Below are 26543 nucleotides of genomic sequence, written 5' to 3'. Positions count from 1 at the left end.
TGGAAGCGTTAATGTTTTAAATTTGAATTAAAATTAAATGGCTGTGTTGAGTAAACAATAGAACAACATGTGTATTTGACGTAATTGTTTATGTCAACTCTATTTTACAAAGATCTTTTGTGTGTGGTTGACTTAACGTGGCTATGACGTCTTTTATATTTATTTCTAAAAATAAGATTTGCAGGTCGTGCGCGTATCACCTTTTTCAACCTAGCACTGCCCGTTGCAACCATTCGGAATCTTACTATAAACAGGTCTTGCTCAAATGTAACCTAGCGTTCTAGGTACGTATTTTACAATTGAAAAACTGTTGGTAGACATGTTAAATTGCTTATAATCATTCTATCGTCGTTTGTCATCAGGATCAAATCTTCATTGTAACTATTCTCGTCACGTTGCAAGTAGATACCATTCCAGCCACTAGCGATACATCCAATGAAATCCTTATCATGTGAATCACCAATATGAAAACAATTGTTTCGATATGTTTTATCGGGAATTCCAGCATCTTTTCCATATTGTTGCTTGTACATGGTTTCTACTACCACATTGAAAAAGTCAATACTAGGTTTAACATACCCAACATCATATGACAAAAAGATATCCTCATGGTTAAAGTAATCAATCAAGTTTAAATACTTTAAAATCTCAAACACTCGATAATCTGAATTACTTGTGATTACAAGTTTGACGTTATTCCTGGTTAATATATCCAAAGTAGGAATGACATCGTCATATACTCTATAAGCCTCACCAGAATAGAATTGGATTAGTCGATCACATAGAGCCTGAGTCTTTTGGTCGTTTCTTTCCAATTGAAATAGCCTAATAATCAACTCTCTCCACCAACAATCCCACGATTTCAACACCCCTTTCCCGTAATTTGGATATTCCATGAAAACTTCATTATATACAATGGGTAATTCTTTATTTATAGCTTCCAAGGATTTATGTCGGATATTGAACTCATCAGTGGCTATTTTGTAATATGTTAAAGGAACTGACTGTTTGGGGGTATATAAAGTGTCAAACAAATCAAAGGAGATAAAATTAGGTCGCGGGTATTGTGGTATTATATAACTAGTAGTGATAGTCCTGATTATTGTTTTGTTTAACATTGGCATATCAATTCCTTTTTTGCTTGATACCTTGGCATTACTCTTTTGATCTAGCCTGATAACGCATATGCGTTGGAGAGAGAGAGGGGGGGAAGACATCAGTCCATTTTAGAGTAGGTCGTGCAAATTGGCTAAATCTGAAATACTGGTTTAGTAACGCCATTTAAACTTATATGTTGATTTTGCAGCAATTTAAAAACTAGACAGTTACATTGTTTTAAAATGCAATATTTCCGATGTTATCACTTTTGTTTATAACCAACCATTATTGGGAGTTCTGTTGGTGATGAATTTTCTCAGAAATTAAAACAAAATTTACAGAATATTTGCTAATATAAACAAATTTCTCCAGCAATACACTCATTTTGCACTTAGTTTGAGAAACTTTCTGACTCATTTTATTTACAAAACTTATTAAAATACATGGTTTATATTTATCCTAATAATACTTCCCAACCCCATTCTTTCATTACCATACTCCAATGAGTTCTTGAATTAATACCTCTAGTTTGCAATAAAGATTCCAGATCGTTAAGAACCGCCATTAATCCACTCAATTGATCATAGTCTTCACCTTCACCTTCATTTTCCTTAACCGAACTATGTGCACTATTATTCTCACTTGCATTTTTGGAATCTTCCGAATCATCTTGATCTTTCCGTTTCCAAACTTCTTTAACTATATCAAATGCTCGTTCCACATTACCAATACCCATTTTCTCAAAAAGAATTCTCCATCTGTCAATACACCACTCTCTTTCTTCTCCAGGCATGGCCTCGCATGAAGCCACCAACAATGGGAATATAAGCACCACATGCATGTTGGAATCTTCAGGTATTGAAGCCATTAATATAAAAATCTTTTGTGCTAATTTATGAGAAGATAATGACGGAATTTCCGGTACTGAATGATGCAAGTATATTAATGTGGCATACTTGTAAGATTCCGCAGTAGCAATGCATTGTGGGATATCCCAAGTAGAATCATTATGACTAGGGAAATCCTGATCGGTTGAAGTGATTGGTGGTTTCCAATTAATCAACTGTTGTTTCAAGTTTGATGCTGTTGATATAGTAATCAACGAGTTTCTAGTGGATTTGGATTTACGGATTTTGGTACTGAGATTTGCAACTTTACCCATAATCAGGAACAATGATTGACCACAACCTAATAATGGATCAATAAATTCTGGGGTATAATTTGTTGAACTGAAGTTATCAAATAAAGGAGATATGGTGAATGGATCCGTTGAAGGTGTTGATTCTGCAGACTCAGATTTAGACATTGGTTGCGACATAGCCGTTATAGCAGCAACCAAATCAACACCTTTATCATCCTGGTTCAAATTAGCTGTCATTTGTGCCAATACTTCTAAATATATCCATACATTAAACAAGAATTGAATAGATTTTGGAATGTACAACTTACCCAGCGTTTGACTAGCACCAAGCTGCTCTTCATATTTATCCACAAACACTAGCTTATCACATTCTTTATCGCTATCTTGTTTCTCCATATTCAAGATTTTCAAAACACGTTCAATCATACTTTTCGCTCCTCGCAAATGTGCAATCCCACTTGTGGTAGGTGTATACCAAGCATCGATAAATGCAAGGTTAAGAGAAGTAACTAGAGCAATATCTGCTGGTAAAGTACTTTCTTCTGGTTTAGTATTGGACAATCCCTTTAAAAGGTCAAACACACATTTCTTCATATACGAATAACCTTTTGCTCTCATATCAGCTGCTTGAGCGCTAGTTGAACCAGAAAGGTGGAATAATGTCATGGATGCAATTGAATTATATAAACAGGGGTATTTCATTGCCTTGGGCAAGATTAATTCCCGCCATGGGTTTTCTCTAGGGCCATTTTTGATTGACAATATGTGACACGTATACTCGGAATAAAGAAAAAGTAGATGTTGCTCTTCTGATGTGTGGATGAGTGAGTTGTTAATGGGATGCAAGTCGAAAGTAGGTTTGGCGGGAACAACTGCTGTTGATGTGGGTGTTTGCGATTCAATCAAGTTCAATGCGTCGATATCTTCAAATGCGAAGTTAACAATTGCAGAAAATGAAGACGGAGTTGCACCAAAATCATATTGTGGACTTAGGTCAGTTGGCTTGGTCTTGTCCAGGGCGAATTCTGAAGTGGAGAAAACCAGAGAAGCTGACCCAGGAGTATTTGGTAAACTGGCACCGGGCTTGTCAATTATGGATGTTGCTGCTTCTACCAATGAGTTTAATTTAGTATTGTTTGAGTCAACTGGGGTCGACAATGCTGATGGTGCTGGTTCTTCTTCTATCACATTGGTTTCATGAGATTGTTTACGTTTATAACTATTAGGATTCAATCCTAGAGATATCAAATGGTTTTCTTTATTGATTTCATTGATTGACTTGCCAGTGACTGATATTGACACTAATTCCAAATGCTGTTTCAATTCAACATTGTTTTTTGTGGCGATTGGACTTTCGTGGTCGGAGCCACTGCTATGAGGTGTGGCGGAGGTGGTTGTGGCCGCTGTCTCAGTTTCATTAAAAGATTTCCATTTAAAGTTAACAGCATATCCACCACATTCAATTTTCCGTTTCCTACAATTCATACATGCAGGCTTTGTTTCATCACACTTAAGTCGTTTCCGTTTACATGTATGACATCCATTTCTTGATTTAGTGCGTGGTCGTGAATCGGATTTAGGCATAATTGACAGGTATATATGAACTGATTTCTAACTTATGGCGTGATTTCTGGATTAACGGAATACTTTCGGGATATATTTACAGGGAGTACCAATAAAAAAAAACAAACAAGCAACTTGACGGGTACTGTTTAGCGTATGCCAGTAAGTTTGTATGTATCTTTTCAGATCTCATGCTGCCGGGCGCTAATTTTTCCCGCTAAGAGATAAGATAACAGCGGGGACGGCGCCGACTCGATTACTAAATTCGAAATATTTTTTATTTTATTTTATTTTATTTATCTCCACTGTCGGGAAATAACTACCGAATTAGGCAAGGAAAAGCGCACAAAACCAGGATCAATTATCTATACAATCGACTCAAGAACAATAACTGTCATAAATGATCCCCTTAAACATTATATATAATTACAGATTATGTAAGTGCTTCCCCCTCATTCCACTATGAAATTATCCACTCCTAATTTAAATCTATAATAACATTGTCTACCAGTAAATCCGCGGGAGGTATCAGAATGAGAAGATTTGGTGATATATCGTACCCAAGGAAAGCATGGATATTTCAATTGTTCTTCTTCAACACTTAAATACGTTAGTTTCAACCCGGAATATGTCATCATGGGTATCTGGAACGTCAATTCAATATCATCATGCAATGATCTTGCCGATGATGCCGTAGATATTATCCTTTGTGTGGTATTGTTTATTTTATTTACCCCATAAAATTCGTCCAATTCTTGCTTAGCATTGTCTTGGATGTCAGCAACTTCGGTAGATAATTCGGGAATAATCCTTCTATTCACATAATTATCAATCTTCTCCTTAGATACTTCTTTAAGTAATGATACTTCGGCCATCATTCTTGCGGTTTTTTTTCCATCTATACTGTCAATTCTCCAAACTATCTCCGAGGAGTCCACTTTATAAGAAACTTCACCTAGTTCGGCTTTATATTTTAAACTATCACTTCCATCATACCTAATTTGGAAATGGTTTTGATTAATGGGAATCTTAACATACAAATTCTTACAATGACGTCTTCTGTTGAAATTTGTATTGATAACACACATGATTTGTAGTTTGTGGGATTGGTTTATCACTTTGAACTTTGGTTTGACCATAATTAATGGAAGTTTCCGCTTTTGTTTCTGTTGATCAACATTGTACGTCATGAGAATGAATTTATCGTCAGGCGGAATAAACGTGACTAAATTATCCTTATAAACTTTTGATAATTCTATGCATTGATGAAATTGAATATTACCAATGGGAATTTTGCGTCTCAGTTTAGACTTATCAGAGGGTTCTTCCAGATCTTCAAGGGCAACTTCTTCCTCTTCATCGTTATCATCCTCAAGTTGTAATTGATTTTTGGGAATTTCTTCATTGCTGGTCACTTCTGATTCACTTATCAATGTCATATGCTTCTCATTAAACCCAACACGACATATAGGCATACCTGATAAATATGACTTCACCACGCAAGTACCGTAGATTTCATTCCTCTTGATGATATTCGTGCTCAAATCGTATATAAATTCACAATCTTCAATCATGTCAATATAAATTTCATTTTTAGTATAAAAAATCCCCTTGGGTCTCCAATTTATGCTCAGGGAATAAGTTCTTAGAATTGAACTGTTTATGAGAACATCCGAGGATTCAATCACATCTGTTTTATTTGCCTGATTATGAGTGGACTTTACTGATTTAGGTGCAGTATTTCTGACTTTGGAATCTTCATGAGATTCATGGTCTTCTTCTTCTTCCCCATCATGAACTTCGTCACTATCATAGTCAGTGAGCGATTTCGGTAGATTGACATCAACTTTAATAAACTCACGTAATAACTTATAATCTGTCATTTGGACAATTCCGAAATCTAAACATTCATCTAGTAATTCAAATATCAAGGTAAGATTGTCAGTGATCATATCTCGATCCAACTTAACCGGTTCATTTTTGTCATCATGCACCAAATATGAAATCAAAATCTCGTAAAACTTGGAAAGGAAAATCATCAACAGCATAACATTTATATTCTTTGGTGTCACTCCCATTAAAACTATATCATGATCACATCGTATAAACGCATATGAAATTCCATTGTAATGCAACACTGGTGTTTTCTCATGTTCCAGCAATTGGTGTCGTAACTTGTCTAGGTTGTTTAGTATAATAGTATCACTAGGGATATTTTCATGATATCTTCTATTTAGAAGCAATTGATGATATGTAGATTCAGGCGGAAAATGTAGAACATAAACCGCAGATATCATTTAAAGGATGCTGCGTGGTGTTTGGTACGAGTGTTGTCTCGCTCGCTTTATTTTCTAGTCTGTGTTTTGGAAAATTGCCTGGGAACAAAAGATCAACTAAAAAACGTTGTCCAACTAGCACAAAACCAATGCCAATAGAAAGACCCCACAGGGAACATCATATAATGTACAAGAGTATGGTGGAAGCCTTTTACTGTCATTATCCTACTTGATAGCGATTGGGCTATCTTCTAATACAAAAATACTACCATTGGTGGTGTGTCAGTGGTTGTCAAAAAAAAATGCATTAACTCAGATTATTCTTTCCGGAAATAAATGTGTTATCAGCAAGTATGCCCAATTCAATTGCCACAATGTTACTTCGAGATAGATTTCCAGTTAAAAAAAGCCGTTAAAACTTATTCTTTCCTATTTGATTCAGCTTTTCGTGAAATAGCAAGTACCAAATATTATTCTGCACCATCATATTGTATTTAGTTGAAAAAAATCTCTTCTACTTTAACAGCTGTCTATATACCCTGACATTGTCGTTTATCATTGACTTGTTGTTTTTGTGGTGATAATGAGTTTACAATACTCACAACATAATCATGTAGATGTGAACGGTACAATTTTTCCAATCAAGAACGATGAAAATAGATCGATTTTATCTATGCCATATGATTGCATTTTTGAAGTATTACAATACCTAAATCAGATCGATTTAGTTAACGTCTGTTTGGTCAATAGAGAATTGTGTTACTTAGCAAGACGAAAACTTTATCGATCCATCTTCGTTGTGATTCTTGGTCCTCCGATTGAAATCAAAATGAATGTGTACAATTACTTCTACACCAATTATACTATCATGAATCGTGCTGATTATAGAATGGACCATTTATTAAAGAATCCAAACTTGCAGTTTTGTCAATTAATAAGATTTAATTTCATCAAACCCGTATTCTGCCAACGTGTTCAAAGACTATATCCTCGAATTAGAATGCACGTAGATGTTCAAATCAACTGGTGGGTGCCTCTGATTCCATTGAGTATGATATCATACTATTCTGAGCTAAACCTATATGAGCTTGTAGCAATGAAAAACACCAGTTTCATGTTACCACTGGTGAGGAAAATCAGGGTAGATAAATATACATATGACTACGTGACTTCAAGTTTAGTGGCAAGGTTAACAAACTTAAGGCTAGTGGCCATTTATAGTTGTAAAGATGTATTAGCAAGGTTGGAGTCAATTAAATTAATTACGGTCAAGGAGGTAGAGATTCACAATTGCATTACCCGACCAGATGCGTTATTTTCATCTATTGCAAAAACTTTTAGCTTGAAGCTATTAACCAAGTTTTACATTGGATTCTGGAAATTTGAATTCAATCCTCCATCATTAGAAGATGAATTGGCGGAATTTTGTTCGCAATTGATTAACTTGGAGCAAATATATCTTATTGTACTGAACATTGATTTTGCACGAATTATTCGTAACATCAAGCCAAATTCGTTAACGACAATATATATCAAGTCGATTGCACAACGAACTAGAGGTTCTCCATTGTCGATGCAGGATATTTTGAAAACCCAAGAACGTACCATAAGAAGAGTGTATTTATCTAATAATAAATTTGGATGGGAGAGAAGAATACCATTTCGAATGCGAGAGTTTGAATGGGAGAAGAAGCAACCATTTGGAACTGAAGAATTTGATCGGATATACTCTCCTCCTACAAAGTATACAACAAAAGATATGACAGCCGAAATAGAAAACATCAGAATGCTTTTAGATAATGGAAAGAGATATCCCTGTTTGAAACAGGTATTATTGAATCAGAAGTATTATATTATCGAGCGACCAGAACCAAATGTTATTAGCATTCGGAGTTGCACTAATATTGGATGAAGAGTATGGATGGTACTGTTCATCAAGTTAAAAACAAGACTAATGGAAGTTTGCATTGGTACTTTGATAGTATTCATGTTAGGCCAATTCTTGGAATGTACAATTGTATAGCTTCCGATATATAATTTATACAATTATTGATCAACGTAAAGTACTTACGTTATAATATATCTCAAGATAGTACCTTTTTTTTGGTGTAATCCCTATTAGCAAGAAAGTCTTACAGTGTAATCAGCAACGAGAAGGAGTCTAGAAACAAACAAAATCTGAAGTAATTGCAAATCAAAGTTTATAACTTGGTTCAAATTAACAAGATATTCATTTACTCTAGATAAATAGAAAGAACAATAATAAATAGAAAGATTAATTATATATATAAGCAACCGCCATAGCCAACAACTTAGCAACTCAACTCGGAACTTACTATCCCTTGATAGCAGTGACAATAGCATAGAACACAGTTGTGCATAAGCCAAGTGCAACAACACCTGGTTTGATCGTATTCCCTAGTCGAACCATGTTTTCAAGGCCTTTGCACAATTTAGGATGTTTGGTGTTGGAATTGTCAGATTCCTCTTCATTATTCACCACCACACCGACATCTTTCATCCCAGGCTGGAGATTGTTTGGTCCTTGCACGTAATTTTGATTTAAGATTCCAATTAGGTTGCCCAGACCATCATAAACCAAAGGATCAATACAACAGGGAGAACTTCCTGCCAAAATTAAGTGATCAGAAGGAATCAAATGGTAATAACCAAGATAGTTACCGTCTTTGTTAAATACAGACTTAAGCTCGATATTCTGACCAGACATGATTAGTTCGTTGGAGTTTGTTGTTGAATATGGATGAATGTTTTGCAACACTTTTTTTTTTGTAAACGCCATGTAGAAAAATCAAATTTATACTAACGCGGCTTGGAAGGAAAAGTTTACAACCAAAACTTACAACCAAAAATGAACATTTCATACATAGAAGTTCAAACTGCTATATCTGAACAAAACCATCTCTTGAATCATTCTCATTCGTCTGCAAACTTAGTCATCATTCAATAGTTCACCTAACATTTGTAGCAGTCTCACATGTGTCGAGCAGCGGAATTGAACAGGAGATAATACGTTAGATGCCTCCTCCGAGTAGAAAACCATGGCTATTAAACTTTGTGCAAATTCAAGCAGTCAAACAAGTAAAGGATGCTTATAGAACTATGTGTTTATTTACTTGCTTATTTACTTGTTTGCTTGTTTTATATATTCTTCATGTATGGACTTGGCAAGATCTAAGTCAAGTTCAGTGATATGATTACCAACATCATGTGTTGTAATTTCTAAATCTATTTTGTTATATGTGGTAATTATTGTAGGATGATGTCGAGCTTTAGCAGCTTGTTGTGCGATACTGTTTAGAAATGTCCAAGTTGATTTGAATGTAGATAATTGATAGTGAACAGATAGTAATTGGGAATTAGAACGGGTAATTAGTTGCCATTGTGGAGCACCTGGTTTGTTAATTGATACTAAACTTTGGTGAATCAATTGGTCTGCTATTTTTACTAATGGTTTGTGGGCCATACTGATAATTAGTAGTATATTTTGTAGTAGTTTTACGGAAACTTGAAAAATAAATTTGGCTGGGTATAATGGCGGGATAGGTGTAGGTACAACTGACATTTTTTTTTTTGAGAATATGTGCGTGCCTTGTTCAATTGATGCTTTACTTAACGTATACTTGTTAAAAGTAGATTTACTATACATTTGGTAGCATTTAATGTTCTACTATAGAAAACAATTTATACAACTCACCTCACTTTCTAAATTGTATTTCTAGTATCTAAAAGGGGGGGGATCTCCCTTATATTTATATTAGAGTCTGAACCATATGATCACACGGAAATATCATAAGTGAAAATTGCTGATTTGACCAGAGTTCGATTTCTATAACTTTCTATTACACGAAAAAAAAATATTTTTCGCATTCTCGCCTGAAATCAAACATTTTCTGAGGACAAACATGGATGCCTATTTGTATCTCTTTTAATGACGAATAGGTTCTACTTAATTGGCTTTTGAAGTTAGTTTGTTATCGATGACATCAGATACCAACAGGTATTTCTGGAATGAAACAAATGAACTATTAGACCAGTGATTAGTGTGTTGTTATATCATGGAATTTAATAGTCGTTTGATAGGTAGAATATTCTAGACACCAGAAGCAATTCATGTTAAAGTTGTTGGATTACCAGCAAGCGAAAGTTATACTGTTTAGGGATCAATAGATGTGTCATGATTATTTTATTAAGAGGATATAAAATTGACTGTATGGTTTCTGATATTTAAGAAATCCAGATCTTTGTTATACGTAGGAAGAAAGTATCGGACTTAGGACATAGTTGTATCAAATTACCACCATTACTTTCTGCATATACATGAACATAATGTGGAATATATTCCCCCCTACTCATACTATTCTAAATATTTGGAGGATTTTTAATACCTACTCTTGGCATCTTCCTGTTGGAAGTACTACCTTCAATATTATCATAGTAACCAAAAGCGGTAGCTGACCATCAAGAAGTTCCAAGAAATCAATATGTATGAATTGGAGAAGAATTTATCAAAGTACGACAGAATTATGCAGCTAGGATCCATTCCAGTGGTGATAATTATCACTAATATTTTGTCACGGTCATATCTCTAAGTACTGTTGCAATCTAGTTGGTTTTGTTTGAATTATATTCCTGTATATTGTATTGAATCTTCGCAGCAAAAGACTTAATTAAACCATTAACTTTCATGCTCTACTTACTGAATAAGGAAACCAAATAATATGCAAATTGTTTGAGGCTCTATCGAAAAAGGGTCATTGAATATGCAAATAACTACTACATGTAAGACATGTAATTTTAACAATTCCTTGCTATTTTCTTTATTTTTCTTCTTTCTTACGGTGTTTTCTTTTAGTTAATGTCTCAAAACTGGTTGCACTTAGAATTTGCCGCATTTCAATTTTTGTTGCAAAGAAGCAAGATACAGATGGTAGAAGAATACGCAGATTATCTGGTGGTCATGACTGACTAAATCTCTGCTTGGCAAATATTCATATAGGACGTAGTTACCTCGGATATATGTTCCCCAATCACAATACGTAGTCTATTTATGGTTGCAATCTCGACCAAGTTTGCAAAATGTTGCAATTTCAATTCGTTGAAAGGGTAACTGAGAATGTAGAGATTTGGACCACGTTCAATTTCTTACGCTAAGGGATGAATTCAAGATTTATATCTCACAAAAGTTCTCGATATTTGCTCTTTTTGTTCTCCATCAGAATATTTTCAAATAATAAAGGTCAATTATTAACTCGTATGTCAAGTATCAGCAGAAATAGCGGAGTTCGTTCTTTGGATAAAATGGAAAAGGAGATAGGGACAGATGCTTATTATCCGTTAGTTGAATCAAAATGGCAAAAAACGCAACGTTATGCAAAATCTGCGTTGGTTTTTTATAATGCATTCGTTCAGTTTTTTTTCAAAACATTCTTGTTGGCTCTTGTTATTGCCATCATTGTGATTTTTGCAAAAGCAATATTGAGTAATTGAAAGTTAGGGAAGATATTCTTGAAGGAATTTTACAATTTATAGGAGTTATATTCAATACTCAGAGTTTATATTAACCCATACACGATAGAAATGCCACCAAAATGTTTTATTTGTATTTGATACATATATATATTGAAGAATAAATAGATGGATAGAGATTAATAGGGAAAATAAAAAGTTTCACTATTTATGACAGAAAAAGGTACCAGTCTGAAGTATCTGTTTGCTTTGGAATTATATTTAAACTTCGGGTTTGTTTCTTACTGGAACAGTTTCAAACTTTGAGTGTTTTCGGCCTAGCTTCTATTATAGAAATGGCTATTATTATATATTGCTTCGAATCTCCCAACGAAATACCAATACTAATCAGTTACCAATGGGTAAACACAAGGATATTTCTCTACTCCTATTCAAAAAATACTAATGTGTTGTATTTCGGTTATCATATGTATTCTGATCATAGGGATATATTCGGTTAAATATTTTTTTTTTGTAGATAACGATAGACTATTTGGTATTTTCACCTCCTAAACAGACAAATTAACCAATTTCAATTAAATACTGGCACATATCTACCTATTTTGTAACATCATTGAAGTAAGCTTTGGTTAACAAATGGGGATTGATATTAAGTACTTTCTCAAAACCAATGTTGGAATAATTATCAAGTGAAACAAAAGTTCAGAAATTGTGTAAATAAAAGTCATATTCTCAAATTCCAACATAAAGAAATCTTAAATGACCAACCAATATTATTTTGTGATAGATGTTAAATGTTCCAAGCCAAAACGTATTTGTAATGGATAGGAATGGTTCTAGTGGAAAAATAGAGAATTTGCGAACCTTTGAATTGTTGACTGCTCTTAGTTTAATTGATTCCAACTTATTTAATACAACTTCACAGTTGTAACTAGTAAATTAATTTAAGTTTAGAAACCTTGCTAATAAAGTCAAATTCAGTTTGAGGTAGGAACATTTACCTATTATCAATATCTTTGCCTGTGGAAGACATGGTATTCAAATTTTCAATTGCCGCAAACTGAAATATGCCTAAATTAGAAAAATAAGGGAACATTCTTAATTGAATCTGTGGTATCCAGTAATCACATTGCAACTAAATTTTTTATGTAAGCAAGCAAGTCTTATCAGTTGACAAAACTGCATATTTGGGTTCCTGACTAAACTTTCATTTCTCTGATTGACATTATTCATGATAGTGAAGTTGGTGTAAAAAGGATTATACACACAATCATATTGATTTCAATTCCTATTCTATGCGTAAGGAAGATGGAGCTATAAAGTTTGAGGTTTGCTAACACAATACTCTATTAACCAAACAGACGTTAACTAAATCGATCTGATTTAGGTATTGTAATACTTCAAAAATACACTCATATGGCATAGATAAAATCGATCTATTTTCATCGTTCTTGATTGGAAAAATTGTACCGTTCACATCTACATGATTATGTTCCTTATGTTCTGTTCGTTGGAAACTCATTATCACCACAAAAAGTAGGAAATATTGTATACCAAATATTGAATATAGTCCTTAAACCAAGACGATCAACTTGTATCAACTTCCCATTTCAAAGTTAAATTGTATAACTTTCTAGTTGAAGATTTCATGGAAGCTTGTAGCAAATAGGAAAGAATAGAGCTGACACAGTTTCCCAAATCCTAACCACCCGTATGCACCATGATAAAAGCGTAAGAACAGCGACACTTTTCACTACTTGTGCACGACCCTCACATCTTGTTTGATTTTTTAGATGTGAATGAGAAAAAATTCGCCTCGGTTTCTGTTTGAGTTTTAGATGAAATTAAGAAACAGATTTTGTTGTAGAGAAAAATACTCGTTACCATGAGCTCTAAGGAGTTAGAGACAACATAAGGAATGAAATTTTATACAATGGTATGATATACAAATTAATTTCAATATCAGGGATTTTCCCTTATATACCAAGAGTATATTTTATGAAGTGAGTGAATTTATATATTGTTTATTATAGTGGGACCTTCGACGCTACCAAGTAATTAGTAAACCTAAACGTTAAGAACTGTTACGCTAGACCGTGCACCAATGGAGTAAGACACACGGTTTTCCCCTTACTCGATTACTTTCTTGCTAATAGGGATTACACCAAAAAAAAGGTACTATCTTGAGATATATTATAACGTAAGTACTTTACGTTGATCAATAATTGTATAAATTATATATCGGAAGCTATACAATTGTACATTCCAAGAATTGGCCTAACATGAATACTATCAAAGTACCAATGCAAACTTCCATTAGTCTTGTTTTTAACTTGATGAACAGTACCATCCATACTCTTCATCCAATATTAGTGCAACTCCGAATGCTAATAACATTTGGTTCTGGTCGCTCGATAATATAATACTTCTGATTCAATAATACCTGTTTCAAACAGGGATATCTCTTTCCATTATCTAAAAGCATTCTGATGTTTTCTATTTCGGCTGTCATATCTTTTGTTGTATACTTTGTAGGAGGAGAGTATATCCGATCAAATTCTTCAGTTCCAAATGGTTGCCTCTTCTCCCATTCAAACTCTCGCATTGCAAATGGTATTCTTCTCTCCCATCCAAATTTATTATTAGATAAATACACTCTTCTTATGGTACGTTCTTGGGTTTTCAAAATATCCTGCATCGATAATGGAGAACCTCTAGTTCGTTGTGCAATCGACTTGATATATATTGTCGTTAACGAATTTGGCTTGATGTTACGAATAATTCGTGCAAAAATCAATGTTCAGTACAATAAGATATATTTGCTCCAAGTTAATCAATTGCGAACAAAATTCCGCCAATTCATCTTCTAATGATGGAGGATTGAATTCAAATTTCCAGAATCCAATGTAAAACTTGGTTAATAGCTTCAAGCTAAAAGTTTTTGCAATAGATGAAAATAATACATCTGGTCGGGTAATGCAATTGTGAATCTCTACCTCCTTGACCGTAATTAATTTAATTGACTCCAACCTTGCTAATACATCTTTACAACTATAAATGGCCACTAGCCTTAAGTTTGTTAACCTTGCCACTAAACTTGAAGTCACGTAGTCATATGTATATTTATCTACCCTGATTTTCCTCACCAGTGGTAACATGAAACTGGTGTTTTTCATTGCTACAAGCTCATATAGGTTTAGCTCAGAATAGTATGATATCATACTCAATGGAATCAGAGGCACCCAGCAGTTGATTTGAACATCTACGTGCATTCTAATTCGAGGATATAGTCTTTGAACACGTTGGTAGAATTCGGGCTTGATGAAATTAAATCTTATTAATTGACAAAACCGCAAGTTTGGATTCTTTAATAAATGGTCCATTCTATAATCAGCACGATTCATGATAGTATAATTGGTGTAGAAGTAATTATACACATTCATTTTGATTTCAATCGGAGGACCAAGAATCACAACGAAGATGGATCGATAAAGTTTTCGTCTTGCTAAGTAATACAATTCTCTATTAACCAAACAGACGTTAACTAAATCGATCTGATTTAGGTATTGTAATACTTCAAAAATGCAATCATATGGCATAGATAAAATCGATCTATTTTCATCGTTCTTGATTGGAAAAATTGTACCGTTCACATCTACATGATTATGTTCCTTATCTTCTGTTCGTTGGGAACTCATTATCATCACAAAAAGTAGGAAATATTGTATACCAAATATTGAATACAGTCCTTAAACCATGTTGATCAACTTGTATCAACGTCCCATTTCCAAGCTAAACTGTATAACTTTCTAGTTGAAGATTTCATGGAAGCTTGTAGCAAATAGGAAAGAATAGAGCTGACACAGTTTCCCAAATCCTAACCACCCGTATGCACCATGATAAAAGCGTAAGAACATCGACACTTTTCACTACTTGTGCATGACCCCTCATATTTTAATTGAGAAACAGGAATTTTGTGCGTGTCCTACTCAATTGGTATTTGGTGTAGCGTTACGGTTGTCAGCATTTGGGTTTATTAATTACTTGGTAGCGTCGATGCACCCACTATTACAAACACTATAAATTCAGTCATTTCCAAAAATATACTCTTGGAATAAAAAGGGAAAACTACCTAATATTTATATTAATCTCTGCATCGTACTATCACATTTAATTCCATTTAATTTATAGATAGTTTCTCATTGATCAGATACCTACAATGATGGGTATTCTGTTTTAGACTGGGGCCAATTTTTCTCATTCTCATCTAAAAACCAAACATATTTCAAGCACCCAAGAAAAACAAAAAAGAAATTGAGTAGTCTACAGCATTACCATGTTACCGAAAGTGCAAGCTACTCGCATAATTTGTAACTAGGGTTGGGCTAAAGTACATAAATAATGACAATAGTGCTTTAATGTTTTGGTGAAGGTCTTGAAGTAATGAGTTTACCTGATAGTTCGAGGCACAAATGGTTAAGTTCATCCAGAATTTAGAAAATACTGTTTGGTAAGCTGGTTATTGGTGTTTCTATCAAAACTTTCGAACTACCGTGTTATGTTTAAATCTGAATTTACAAATATCGGACTTGAATATTATGATAAATCATAGTCAACTGTACGTTGAGTCATACATTACACTTTTTGGGAAGAAGAGCGATGAGTCTTTAACCAAGTGTGTAGGTCGGAGAACATCACTTTCTGGTCGGGCAAGACTAAATGTGACATCTTCTTGAGATGTGATAACTATTTGATGTCTTTGCTGGTAACGGCATGCATGGTCTTCTAAGTTTAATCTGAAAGTCAGGCAATTCTCTAGGCGAGTATTGAAGTGCAAGTGTGGTTCTATAATCAATTTGCAAAACTCATGATAAATAATTCTGAAATGAAATTGAGTATAACTTAGTTTCTAGGAGATATTTATCATATACCAGAAAGCAACTATTGTGATTTGAGTAAAGGATTGCTAAAATTGTTTGGATAACATGTTAAGACGACTATTTTATATTTCAAGGTTAGTTGGTTTTATTTACCTTACTGAACAATGTTGAATCAATTGTTATATAATTACTAAGTTTGCAGACGAATGAGAATGATTCAAGAGATGGTTTTGTTCAGATATAGCAGTTTGAACTTCTATGTATGAAATGTTCATTTTTGGTTGTAAATTTTGGTTGTAAACTTTTCCTTCCAAGCCGCGTTAGTATAAATTTGATTTTTCTACATGGCGTTTACAAAAAAAAGTGTTGCAAAACATTCATCCATATTCAACAACAAACTCCAACGAACTAATCATGTCGGCTCCAAAATCTATAGAATTGGGGGATGTAACCTATGATGACTCATCTGACAATATTGGTGTTCTTTATCAATTTGAAAGAATTAATGTGAATGTCGATGGTAATATTATGTATGAGTTGCGGAAATTCGGTTACGATGAAAATGTGAAAACGCATGGATTTCTTCACGACCAGAATGATAATCTTGTTGCGTTGGTATATGAACGCGTGTATCCTGGCTCAAATGAAGCCATAGTTGCTACTGGGGTCGCTGGAGCTTCTGGGGGCGCTGGAACTGTTGGAACTGTTGGAGCTGTTGGTACTGTTGGAACTGTTTCTGGTGGTCGGAAACATGATCGCATTTGGAAAGAGTTATGGGGCGTTTTCAAGCCTTGGATCGAAATTTCCATTATTAGTACTATCGTTGTTTGTGAAATCATAGTTTCGATTGACAAAATCAGAGGTAACTAGGTTTGTTGTTGCATTCGCTTACTTTATTAGCTATAATTATTGTTACATAATATCATTTTCTATTTATAATTGTGCTTAACTAATTAAATTTGTTGTAAAGCATTGGACATAGCCCTGAATGTAAATCTGATAAGCTCTTCTGTAATTTTTAAAGGAATGGAAACTGAGAAGTGCTCGTTAGAAAATTTGGGTTGTGTTGCCAAACATGTGTTACCTCGGTATTGAAAAGATCATACATGGATAACAATACAAATATGATTCTACAAAAGTGAATGGAACCTCTAGTTTAAATGATTTATAAATGGGTGGTAGTATAGTTGAGTTATTTAAAGACTGGTATGTAATTTTCCTGTTGTTGGTGGAATAATCTCCTCCATTCAAACTGAGAGGTTCTAAACTGTAGTGCATTACAAGTAATTACACAGAGAGCTAGTAGTGTATTTCCAAAGTAAATATAACACCAGTCAAGTCCATACATGAAAGATATCTAAATCAAGCAAATAAATGATTTATGGTATATCGATTCTATTTATTCTATATAGGTAATCGCTCTTGATGCTTGGCAATATTTATCACGAACTTCGATTGCTTCGTAAGTCCCTTCAAGACTTGCCGGTATGACTATTTCATTCTCCCAAATATCCTTGATAGTTTCCTTTTCAACTAATTTCTTTTGAGGTTTCTTGTTTAGCAATATTTCTACTGTTCGTATATATGTGACTTGAAATGGTGGAGTCCCTATAAATGTGAATATCAATTCTGTTTGATCCCCTTGATGTAAATCTTCAATTATGTAATCACCTTTGTTTATTTCCACAGTAGGTAAATCGTGAACTTCTAGTTCTAAGCTAGAATATTTATCTGAATTGAAGCTTACTTTACATTCACTGGCCCCAGAATCTTGTAATGATTGAATTGAAAGTTTTCCTGCTTTGCTTGATAATCTCCTGAACTCATAATACAGCTGGGTGGTCTTGACCTTGCTATTGAATTGATAGGTTATGGTGAAGGGTGGGATACCCGTCAAATTATACGACACGTGATCACCAATACAGTAATGATACCTGTTATCACTCTTGAAAATATCTGGAGTTTCTGTAATTGATATTATAAACTTGTCGTTGGCACTGAATTTTGTTTGTTCACACCCATTTCCATCAACAATCTTACTGAATCTTACTGAATAATCACCTAGTGAAAAGAACTGAGAGTTCAATAATTTCAAATATGGTTCATTTACACTCTTGAATTGAACACTTTGTTCCTTCCCAGTTTGCTCATTCTTTAAAATCATGTCAATATCAAATGGATATTCGCCAGATAATTCAACAGGTAAAGTAGCTATAACACCATTTTGCAACTTGTTTTCACAAATTTGAACTAATCTGTTGTCAAGTATAAATTTACCGTTTGGAAGTGAATTAACTTGGTATAAGATCTTAGGAATAGTTTTATCAACAGCTGTATTCCTTCTTGTATATAATGCATCAAAAACACGCATAAACTGATGTTCATAGATTCCACTTCTTCTGGTTGGTAAGTTGATCTTAATTTCGTCAGTTTCAATATTCATGGTATGGGATTCGACCTTTCCATTTGGTAACTTTATTTGGTAGTCCAATTCAAATGGAGCTTTTCCAGTAAGCTTCAAGGTAATTTCGTTAGAGCATCCAACGCAAATAGGTGTCAAATGAAGGGTATTATGGTCCCTATGTTGCTTAAGCTCATTGGCAACAATTTCAATGGATGGTTTAGGGTAGTATGATATTTCAATCGTCTTCTCCAGAGATATAATACCTGGGCATCCATTGTTTGAAAATGAACTTAAAGAATAGTTTCCTGCTTGTTTGACAATAATGGAATTTCCTCTCATTACAGCAGGAATAACCTTAGTTGAATCCCCAGAACTAAACTTGACTTCTATCTTATCATTTCCAGTTTGTCCAATTGATGATTTGAATTTGAGTGGAAGTCCCACTGAATCTCCTTCAGCAATTCGAATATTTTGCTTGATATTAGTAAATTCAAGTTCTGGTATATTTGGACGACTTATAATTCTTACTGACTTGTCATGAATTATTGCATCACATCCAAATTTGTCTTTTGCGTTCGATACTTTGACATCATAGCTCTTTCCTATTAGATTTTCTGGTGTGTTAATTGTAAAATCTTCCACATTGTTCACTTGTTTTGAATCAAGAACTTGGCTAGTTCCAACTTCTATAAACTGGTAAGTAAATGAAAAAGGACCATTACCTTTAAAGTATAAAGGAAGTGATGAGGTTTGTCCAAAACAAGTTGTCAACTTCCTGTTCTGAACCTGGAATCCTACTTGTGATGCCTGATTGAAATATGTCAGATAGGAATACTTTTTCTTGTCCAAAATAGTAGGAACTTGTTGATAATTTGCATCAGTAAGTTGATGGAAGATGATAGTATAACTTCCGGGATCATCTGGTTTAAATTTGAATGAGTACTTGTAATCATTAGATACTAAATTTCTTCTATTTTGGCCTAAAGCTCGGAGTGTTCCTGATTGATTATGATATACTTGGTATCCCACTCTAAAAGGTGGCTTTCCTGTAAAGTTGAAATCAAAATTGTATCCAATATTACCAAGACATTTATCATTCACTGAGCGTGCTGAAATATCTAACAGCGGAGGTAATGCTAATTTGACAGTTATTGGTTCAGCAATTATCTTGCAAGGACAGAAATTATCATGAGCACTGATTAATTTATACAAACCAGGCTGGTTTACTTTAAATCCCTTCTCTAATTCAATTCGAGAATTAAATGTGTGTGATAACTCGAACATATTGGAGCTGTTTGAAAACTGCGCTGTAACATCAATTGGGTAATCTTGAATTTGTTGAATATTGTCGAATTTCAAAAACAATTCTCCATTAACTAATAAATCCTGTACCATTGGTTTAAGTTTAAGGGTTGATGCTTGTTTAAGTTGTAATTTATACCAAACGTCTTTATCTTTAGATAATGGATTATATCTTTTCATATTACCGAATGAATCAGTAATATCAAGTAATTGGAATTCAATATTACTACTTCTTCTATTAGTTTTGAACAAGTCATTATACTTGGAAAGCTCCGCTTCTAATACATTCTTAGTTAATTGAATCGGTTTTAATGGTAAATCATGCTGGGATTCCAACGTTATATTTAGAGTTTTCACATCTGATCCATCTTGTTTGACATTAACTCTAACATAAGAAGGTATTGTTGATACACTATCCAACCAAGGGGCATCAAGCGAGATATCTTTTCCCATACATTTAACATTCTCCAAATTCGCTGGATAAAAGAATTTCACCAGGGGACAGTTTGTGATCATGAATTCAGATTTGTAAGTTCTAATATTATTACCCTTCTTGTCCAATACTTTTGCTATTCTATATTTTCCTGGTTCCGATATTGGATACTCTAAATAAAAAATGTTCTGATCCGGCTTGAACTGTTTATATTTCTGCAAATGGGAATAATCCTGTCTAAACATCTTTCTTAAAGAATTTCCAGTGTAATTGACATAGTTTACCTCATTATCGGCAGTTGTTTGTTGAATTTGCAAATAACCAATTCCAGAAGTAGTATTGAATTCAATGGGCATTGGAATAATACTGTTCGATTCAAGACACATTTTATCATAATGGAATGGGTTCATCTTGGCCGAGGAATCAGGTAAATAGTGAATGGTTAATTTACCTTTGAAGTGAGACTCGATATCTATCACTTTGTTTCTGTCGATAGACTCACCAACTATATTAAGCTCATTCTTTTGTAAGAAGAATTTCCAAATTGGCAAGAACAAGTTTGACACTAAAGGAAAACCAAATGAACTTATCATAAACCAGGAAATGGTATAGGCAACAAATGTAAACAACAATGTCTTTAATGGAGTAAAGGTTAAATATTGAATGTTGAGTACAGGTAATATCCACAAGAATAATCCATCAAGTATGATATATTTGAGCATAAATGAATAACTCGTTAATTGTGTTAATTGAGTGTCGACAAAGGTGTCGGATTTAATCAAGATTAAATCATATATTTTCCAACTTTGTATAAGAATGAATAATGATACAATGAATATTCTTTGTTGGGCTTGGTCTAATATATGTGTCGGTATTAATGGAGAATCTTCGTACTTATTGGAACGAAGTTCATCCAAGTAAATTACTTCGTCATCAGAGTCATCCATGGTCGGCTGATTCTTGAAGTGGTTGCTATTAAATCAATAAGAGATGAAGTAAACAAAAAAAAAAATTACTTGTCAAGTGAGGACTGCATATAGTCAAAGTTGTGGTGAGCGAAAAAAAAACAAAACAATCACCCCCCGCTAAGTTTTGCAGACAACATAACTGTACTAGTTTGTTCTTTCCAAGAGGGAGTGGGTGAGATAGGAACTATAGTATCTATCTTCAATACACCATTTTGAAAGTCAATTGCTGATTATAATCACTAATCTGAGTAAGCTATATCCATATCGCGTTATCTGTCCATTTAAAAGACTCAAATACTAATTCAGGTAAGCTTCAACCAATAATTTTTTACTAACCAGTGTACGTCTCTTTGTCACACGTAAACTTGATATTGGTTTTGGATGTTAAATTTTGTCACAATGCTCTTATATTTTATCTTTGGTCATCTGATTTAGTGATTGTTTTCAGGATATAAACACGATATTAATGAGCATGAACTAGTTGTATTATATGTGTTTGGTTGCAAATTGGAATATGGGTGTATGAATATATAAACAAAGCTGTTGAGAATTCCAAATGATTCACATTAATAAAAGCTATACATGCGTGTCACAGATATCATTCCCGTTTGTATCTGGTTTATGTTTTTTAATGTTGTGTTGGAATAGTTTCCGCATTTTATAATCACTGGGAATAATCATACTAAACTGTTGAGCAAACTTTGGAAATGTTATCCTACAGCAGAAAATATTTCAAGACGTTGTTGTCAATATAAATATTCCCTGCAGATGCTTGGTAACTAAATGAATAACGTATCTGATCAAACTTGATTCAATTCAACTCTACTTGATTGGCAATCCTGGTCGATAAAAGCTATGGCTTTTGGCATTTTATTTAAACTGGACTCTGCAAAAATTAGACTATTAAACTAATAGTATACTTTGATCAAAGTGTATCTTCTGCGAATTGGTATTTTAAAATGCCTGTTTCTTTGCTTTTGAAATGGAACCAGCTTAAACAGAACACTGTTTGCTTTCTTTACTTGGTCAAAAAAAACGAGGTCCCACAACACGGGTATGTTTTACTGGTTAATATAATTAAAGTGCAACAGATTAACCACTCAACAATTATGATAAGTCTGTTCAAGGAGTGGCTTATAATTATTTCTTAATTGACTCGGTAAGAATTATTCAATAAGTCGATATCTTATGAGAGAGACAGAATATGAATAAGATTTTTGTATACTTCAGTCTTCTATACACATGCTTGTCTATACATTTACCCAGGTACCTTTACGCTTTTCTTGTATGATTTTAATAGCAGGTAAGTCCCATCCAATACCACCACTACCGATAGCCGCACCAAACCTAGGAACAACATAGCATTCTCGTTTAGTTGGAGTTATGTTCTTAGGACCATATGGGTTACCTAATGGTTTTGAATAACTTATTAACTTGGAGTTTTTAGCAATGTTGGTTAATTGCTTTCCAGTTATGTCTACCAAAGGTTTCATTCTAACTTTAGGATTTTCATCTTCAGATACTTGAGATTTTGTTGTCAATGCCTGATAAACCAAGTATGATGGTGGTAATTCACCACGCTTGTTAATTATTGAATTTGGATGGATATATACAAAGGGACCTTGACTGATTCGCAATACCGGACAATAAGGAATGTTTATAATATTCATCTTATTGGTAATCTTCACTTCTGAACTTGCTAAATCCCCCCTAATAGAAATTTGATCAATGAAACCAGAAGCGATCATTTGCTTAATTGCAGATACTTGTTTTTTAGAAGGTACTGCCAACTTGTCTGAATTGGTGATTACGCCAGTGGTCGAGGTTTCTACTAAATGTTGTACTTGTTTTCTCAACTTCTGAATTTCTTCCACAATTTTAAATCTGAGGAAGTTAGATTGTACGAATTGGTCAACGTTATCCTTTGCAACGTGATCGAATGCACATACAACAGACAATAACATCAAACAATCACTTGCAGAATCTAATCTAGAAAACAAGGATCTTGATTTGTTAAACTTTGACTTTAAATCTCTAACTTGATCTTCTGTCTTGTTGGTAAACAACTCTTGCTCAGTTAAAAATGGATCACCAACCGATAATGCAGATACAATAGCAATGATATATTCCAAACATCCTTGTTGATTTCCAATGATTAAAATCTTGCTGAATCTTGGACTCAATGGGAATAAAGACATTTTCCTACCAAGGTCAGTAATACGTTTATCTTTATCAAGAGCTCCAAGAATAACCAACAATTCCTCGGCTTGTTTCAATGAAGATCTATCTGGAGGAGTGGGGAATGGGAAATTAGTAATCTGGTCAATTCCCATGGATTTCATATTCAAGACAATACTTTCAAATGGCATACGTAATATCTCAGGAACACTAAATTGGTTAAAGAATTCTTCAAATACTGCCGATGAGTATAATCTATAACAATGACCTGGTCCTGTTCTACCAGCTCTACCTGATCTTTGATCTGCTGAAGCTTTTGATACCCAATCAATTTCAAATGATTGAACTCCTGTTTCTTGATTATATTTTCTTTCCTTAGAACGTCCACAATCGATAACATATTTGATTCCTGGAATAGTTAATGAGGTTTCAGCAACGTTGGTGGATACTATACAGAGTCTGCTTCCCTTTGGTGGAGTATCAAATACTTTCATTTGTTGCTTAGTAGGAAGTAAAGAATATAATGGTAACACATACAATGGACCAAGTTCTTCTTTCTCTTCTGCTTCTTCAAACCCCTCTTCTTCTTCTGAATCAGAACCTGATTCTTCATAGTCGTCATAGTTCTCATCCTTTACTTCAACACTGAATTCTACATCTTCAACTTCATGTTGAACATTTTCTGATAATCTAACTTCAACTTCTTCATCATATTGTTTCTTTTTAATAGGGAACTCTTGTCTCAATCGTTTAACCAAGGTGTTGATCTCAGCTTGACCAGTTAAGAAAATCAATATTCCTCCTTCAGGAAGTTTCTTATGAATCTTACAAGCTTTGTTAAATGCCTCCTCGAGATAATCATAATTTGTCTTCTTGTTGAAATGGACCGATACGGGATATTGTCTGGCTTGTACATTGATTATAGGAGGTGCTTGTTTGAATAATGCTGAATTTTCTGAAAAGTCAGATACTCTTAATGTAGCTGACATGATCACCAACTTCAAAGGTTTATACTTGGAATCTTCACTATGGTACTTTCTCCTTAATTTCACAACTCTGGTTAACATACCAATCAAGATATCAGTATTGATATTTCTTTCATGCGCTTCATCGATGATAATACATGAATATTTCGTAAGTAAAAAGTCACTCATCATTTCACGAAGCAAAACACCATCCGTCATGAATTTCAATGCTGTACCATTCTCAGTACCTTCATTCTTAATAGTACTGTCAAATCTAATCTGATGCCCTACTCTATGACCATGATTTCCTAATTCATTAGAAACACGCTGGGCCATGGATACAGCAGCAACTCTTCTAGGTTGGGTAACACCAATCATACCTGGGTACAAATCATTGTTTAAACTTCCAAACCCTGATTCATAAAGGAATTGTGGGAGTTGGGTGGTTTTACCGGACCCGGTTTCACCACAGATAATTACACAATCATGGTGATAGATTGCTTCCATGATTCTATGTTCTTCGGCAAAAACTGGAAGTTGCATTCTTTGCTGTTGGATAGAATCATCTCTATCGATTTCAACAAAGAAAGCCTTACGATCAAGTTTAGTGTTTATAGGGATGAAATCTTCAGGATCGGAAGCAAGGTCTTCGTCACGAATGGTTTGTTTGGCATATTGCGCTTTAATTTCTTCTGAGACTTGTGGAGTGGCTGTAAGGTCATTATCTCTTCCTTCAAGGGTTCTGATTTGTTGTTCGGCCCATTGTTTGAATGTTTTTGCAATACTTGAATGTTTTGGTTTACTAGCCATTAATTTTGATTGCTCTTCTTCCTCTTCTTCCTCACTTTCTTCTTCGGATTCCTCCAGAGAATTTTCTTCCTCTTCTCCACTCGCATCATCTGCTTCCTCGTCTTCCTCTTGATCTTCGTCTTCTTCCTCACTTACTTCTTCGGATTCCTCTTCAGATTCCTCTTCAGATTCCTCTTCTTCAGAAGAGCTAGCAAAATCTTGTTCATCCTCTAATTTCAACTTCTTTTTCTCTTCCTGTTCAACCTTTTTCCTCCAACTATACTTCTTCTTTGATGCTTCTTTCTTGATGACAGGTATATTATTAAACCCAAATCCTGTTCCAAACCCACCAATTGGTCTATTATCAACAAATGTAGACTTGACTTGTTCTTCTTCCGGTTCGTCATCGTCAAAATCTTCCACCTCGGATTCCTCCTTGTTGACTCCAAAAGTTGCTCTCAATTCATCATCACTCATCTCGTCATAATCTTTAACTTCACGTTCTTCATACAAAATCTCTTTAGTCCTCTCATCACCTCTTCCTTGTTGTTCCAATTCTAAAGCTTCAATCATCTCTTCACGTTTAGTGAGTTTTCCTTTACCCAACTCTTTCAACCCCGACAATTTAGAAGTATCTATTTTAGTATGGGAAAGTTTTTCAAGAAGGATTTTCTTTTCTTCACGCTTTAGTTGATGTTCAATATACTTGTCAAGCCTTTTCTTTTTAGATCTCGAGAGCTTTGATTCTTGTGCATTTTCATGGTATAATGTTTCTTCAAGGACTCGTTTACGTTCAAGTTTTTCTTCTTCCGTCACAGGTTTCAATATTTCTGTGTTGGAATCTTCATTATTGAATATGGTGGTGGCATCGGTGGTTGTCTCTGATGGTTCCTGTTCCTGATCCGGTTCTTGTTCTCGATAATACAGTTTGTTTCTGGCTTTCTTTAATGCTGCCTGTTTGGCAAGCATACCTGCTCTCGCCTTCTCATTGAATCTTTTCCTGTATTTACCCATGATTAAGTTGACTCCAATGTAACCATAGCTCTAGTATAAAAATCA

General features: G+C 34.2%; 11 protein-coding genes across 11 annotated transcripts; 2 read left to right on the top strand and 9 right to left on the bottom strand. All coding sequences in view use genetic code 12, as the record gives it.

The window, feature by feature from the left end:
- Nucleotides 1-293: 293 nt before the first annotated feature.
- Nucleotides 294-1217, bottom strand: SPAPADRAFT_60942 (uncharacterized protein; the record flags this gene model as incomplete). The annotated part of the gene is made up of 1 exon (XM_007375061.1): nt 294-1217. One exon carries the CDS (start codon nt 1215-1217, stop codon nt 294-296), a length of 924 nt encoding a protein of 307 aa, XP_007375123.1.
- Nucleotides 1218-1552: 335 nt separating this feature from the next.
- ZCF9 (Zcf9p) lies at nt 1553-3823 on the bottom strand (the record flags this gene model as incomplete). Its single annotated transcript, XM_007375060.1, has 1 exon — nt 1553-3823. One exon carries the CDS (start codon nt 3821-3823, stop codon nt 1553-1555), a length of 2271 nt encoding a protein of 756 aa, XP_007375122.1.
- Nucleotides 3824-3931: 108 nt separating this feature from the next.
- Nucleotides 3932-5399, bottom strand: SPAPADRAFT_60941 (uncharacterized protein; the record flags this gene model as incomplete). Its single annotated transcript, XM_007375059.1, has 1 exon — nt 3932-5399. The coding sequence occupies one exon, from the start codon at nt 5374-5376 to the stop codon at nt 4255-4257; it is 1122 nt and encodes a 373-aa protein (XP_007375121.1).
- Nucleotides 5400-6647: 1248 nt separating this feature from the next.
- Nucleotides 6648-7388, top strand: SPAPADRAFT_60940 (uncharacterized protein; the record flags this gene model as incomplete). The annotated part of the gene is made up of 1 exon (XM_007375058.1): nt 6648-7388. A coding segment is annotated over one exon (416 nt), but the record flags the coding sequence as incomplete, so codon positions are not given.
- A 906-nt stretch (nt 7389-8294) lies between these two features.
- On the bottom strand, nt 8295-9623 carry SPAPADRAFT_60939 (uncharacterized protein; the record flags this gene model as incomplete). The annotated part of the gene is made up of 1 exon (XM_007375056.1): nt 8295-9623. The coding sequence occupies one exon, from the start codon at nt 8804-8806 to the stop codon at nt 8414-8416; it is 393 nt and encodes a 130-aa protein (XP_007375118.1).
- PHHB (4a-hydroxytetrahydrobiopterin dehydratase) lies at nt 9221-9562 on the bottom strand (the record flags this gene model as incomplete). Its single annotated transcript, XM_007375057.1, has 1 exon — nt 9221-9562. The coding sequence occupies one exon, from the start codon at nt 9560-9562 to the stop codon at nt 9221-9223; it is 342 nt and encodes a 113-aa protein (XP_007375119.1).
- A 2059-nt stretch (nt 9624-11682) lies between the features above and the next one.
- SPAPADRAFT_60938 (F-box protein) lies at nt 11683-13348 on the bottom strand (the record flags this gene model as incomplete). The annotated part of the gene is made up of 1 exon (XM_007375055.1): nt 11683-13348. The coding sequence occupies one exon, from the start codon at nt 13085-13087 to the stop codon at nt 12899-12901; it is 189 nt and encodes a 62-aa protein (XP_007375117.1).
- A 1179-nt stretch (nt 13349-14527) lies between these two features.
- SPAPADRAFT_60937 (uncharacterized protein) lies at nt 14528-15511 on the bottom strand (the record flags this gene model as incomplete). Its single annotated transcript, XM_007375054.1, has 1 exon — nt 14528-15511. A coding segment is annotated over one exon (425 nt), but the record flags the coding sequence as incomplete, so codon positions are not given.
- A 1300-nt stretch (nt 15512-16811) lies between these two features.
- Nucleotides 16812-17315, top strand: SPAPADRAFT_60936 (uncharacterized protein; the record flags this gene model as incomplete). The annotated part of the gene is made up of 1 exon (XM_007375053.1): nt 16812-17315. A coding segment is annotated over one exon (504 nt), but the record flags the coding sequence as incomplete, so codon positions are not given.
- A 529-nt stretch (nt 17316-17844) lies between these two features.
- On the bottom strand, nt 17845-21531 carry POM152 (Pom152p; the record flags this gene model as incomplete). The annotated part of the gene is made up of 1 exon (XM_007375052.1): nt 17845-21531. The coding sequence occupies one exon, from the start codon at nt 21529-21531 to the stop codon at nt 17845-17847; it is 3687 nt and encodes a 1228-aa protein (XP_007375114.1).
- A 1221-nt stretch (nt 21532-22752) lies between these two features.
- SPAPADRAFT_151953 (ATP-dependent RNA helicase) lies at nt 22753-26524 on the bottom strand (the record flags this gene model as incomplete). The annotated part of the gene is made up of 1 exon (XM_007375051.1): nt 22753-26524. One exon carries the CDS (start codon nt 26496-26498, stop codon nt 22803-22805), a length of 3696 nt encoding a protein of 1231 aa, XP_007375113.1.
- Between the last annotated feature and the right edge of the window lie 19 nt (nt 26525-26543).

Source organism: Spathaspora passalidarum, assembly GCF_000223485.1.
Source record: "Spathaspora passalidarum NRRL Y-27907 unplaced genomic scaffold SPAPAscaffold_3, whole genome shotgun sequence".
Classification (NCBI taxonomy): Eukaryota; Fungi; Ascomycota; class Pichiomycetes; order Serinales; family Debaryomycetaceae; genus Spathaspora; species Spathaspora passalidarum.
Note: the sequence above shows the minus strand (reverse complement) of the source record. Positions and strands in the feature narration are given on the sequence as shown.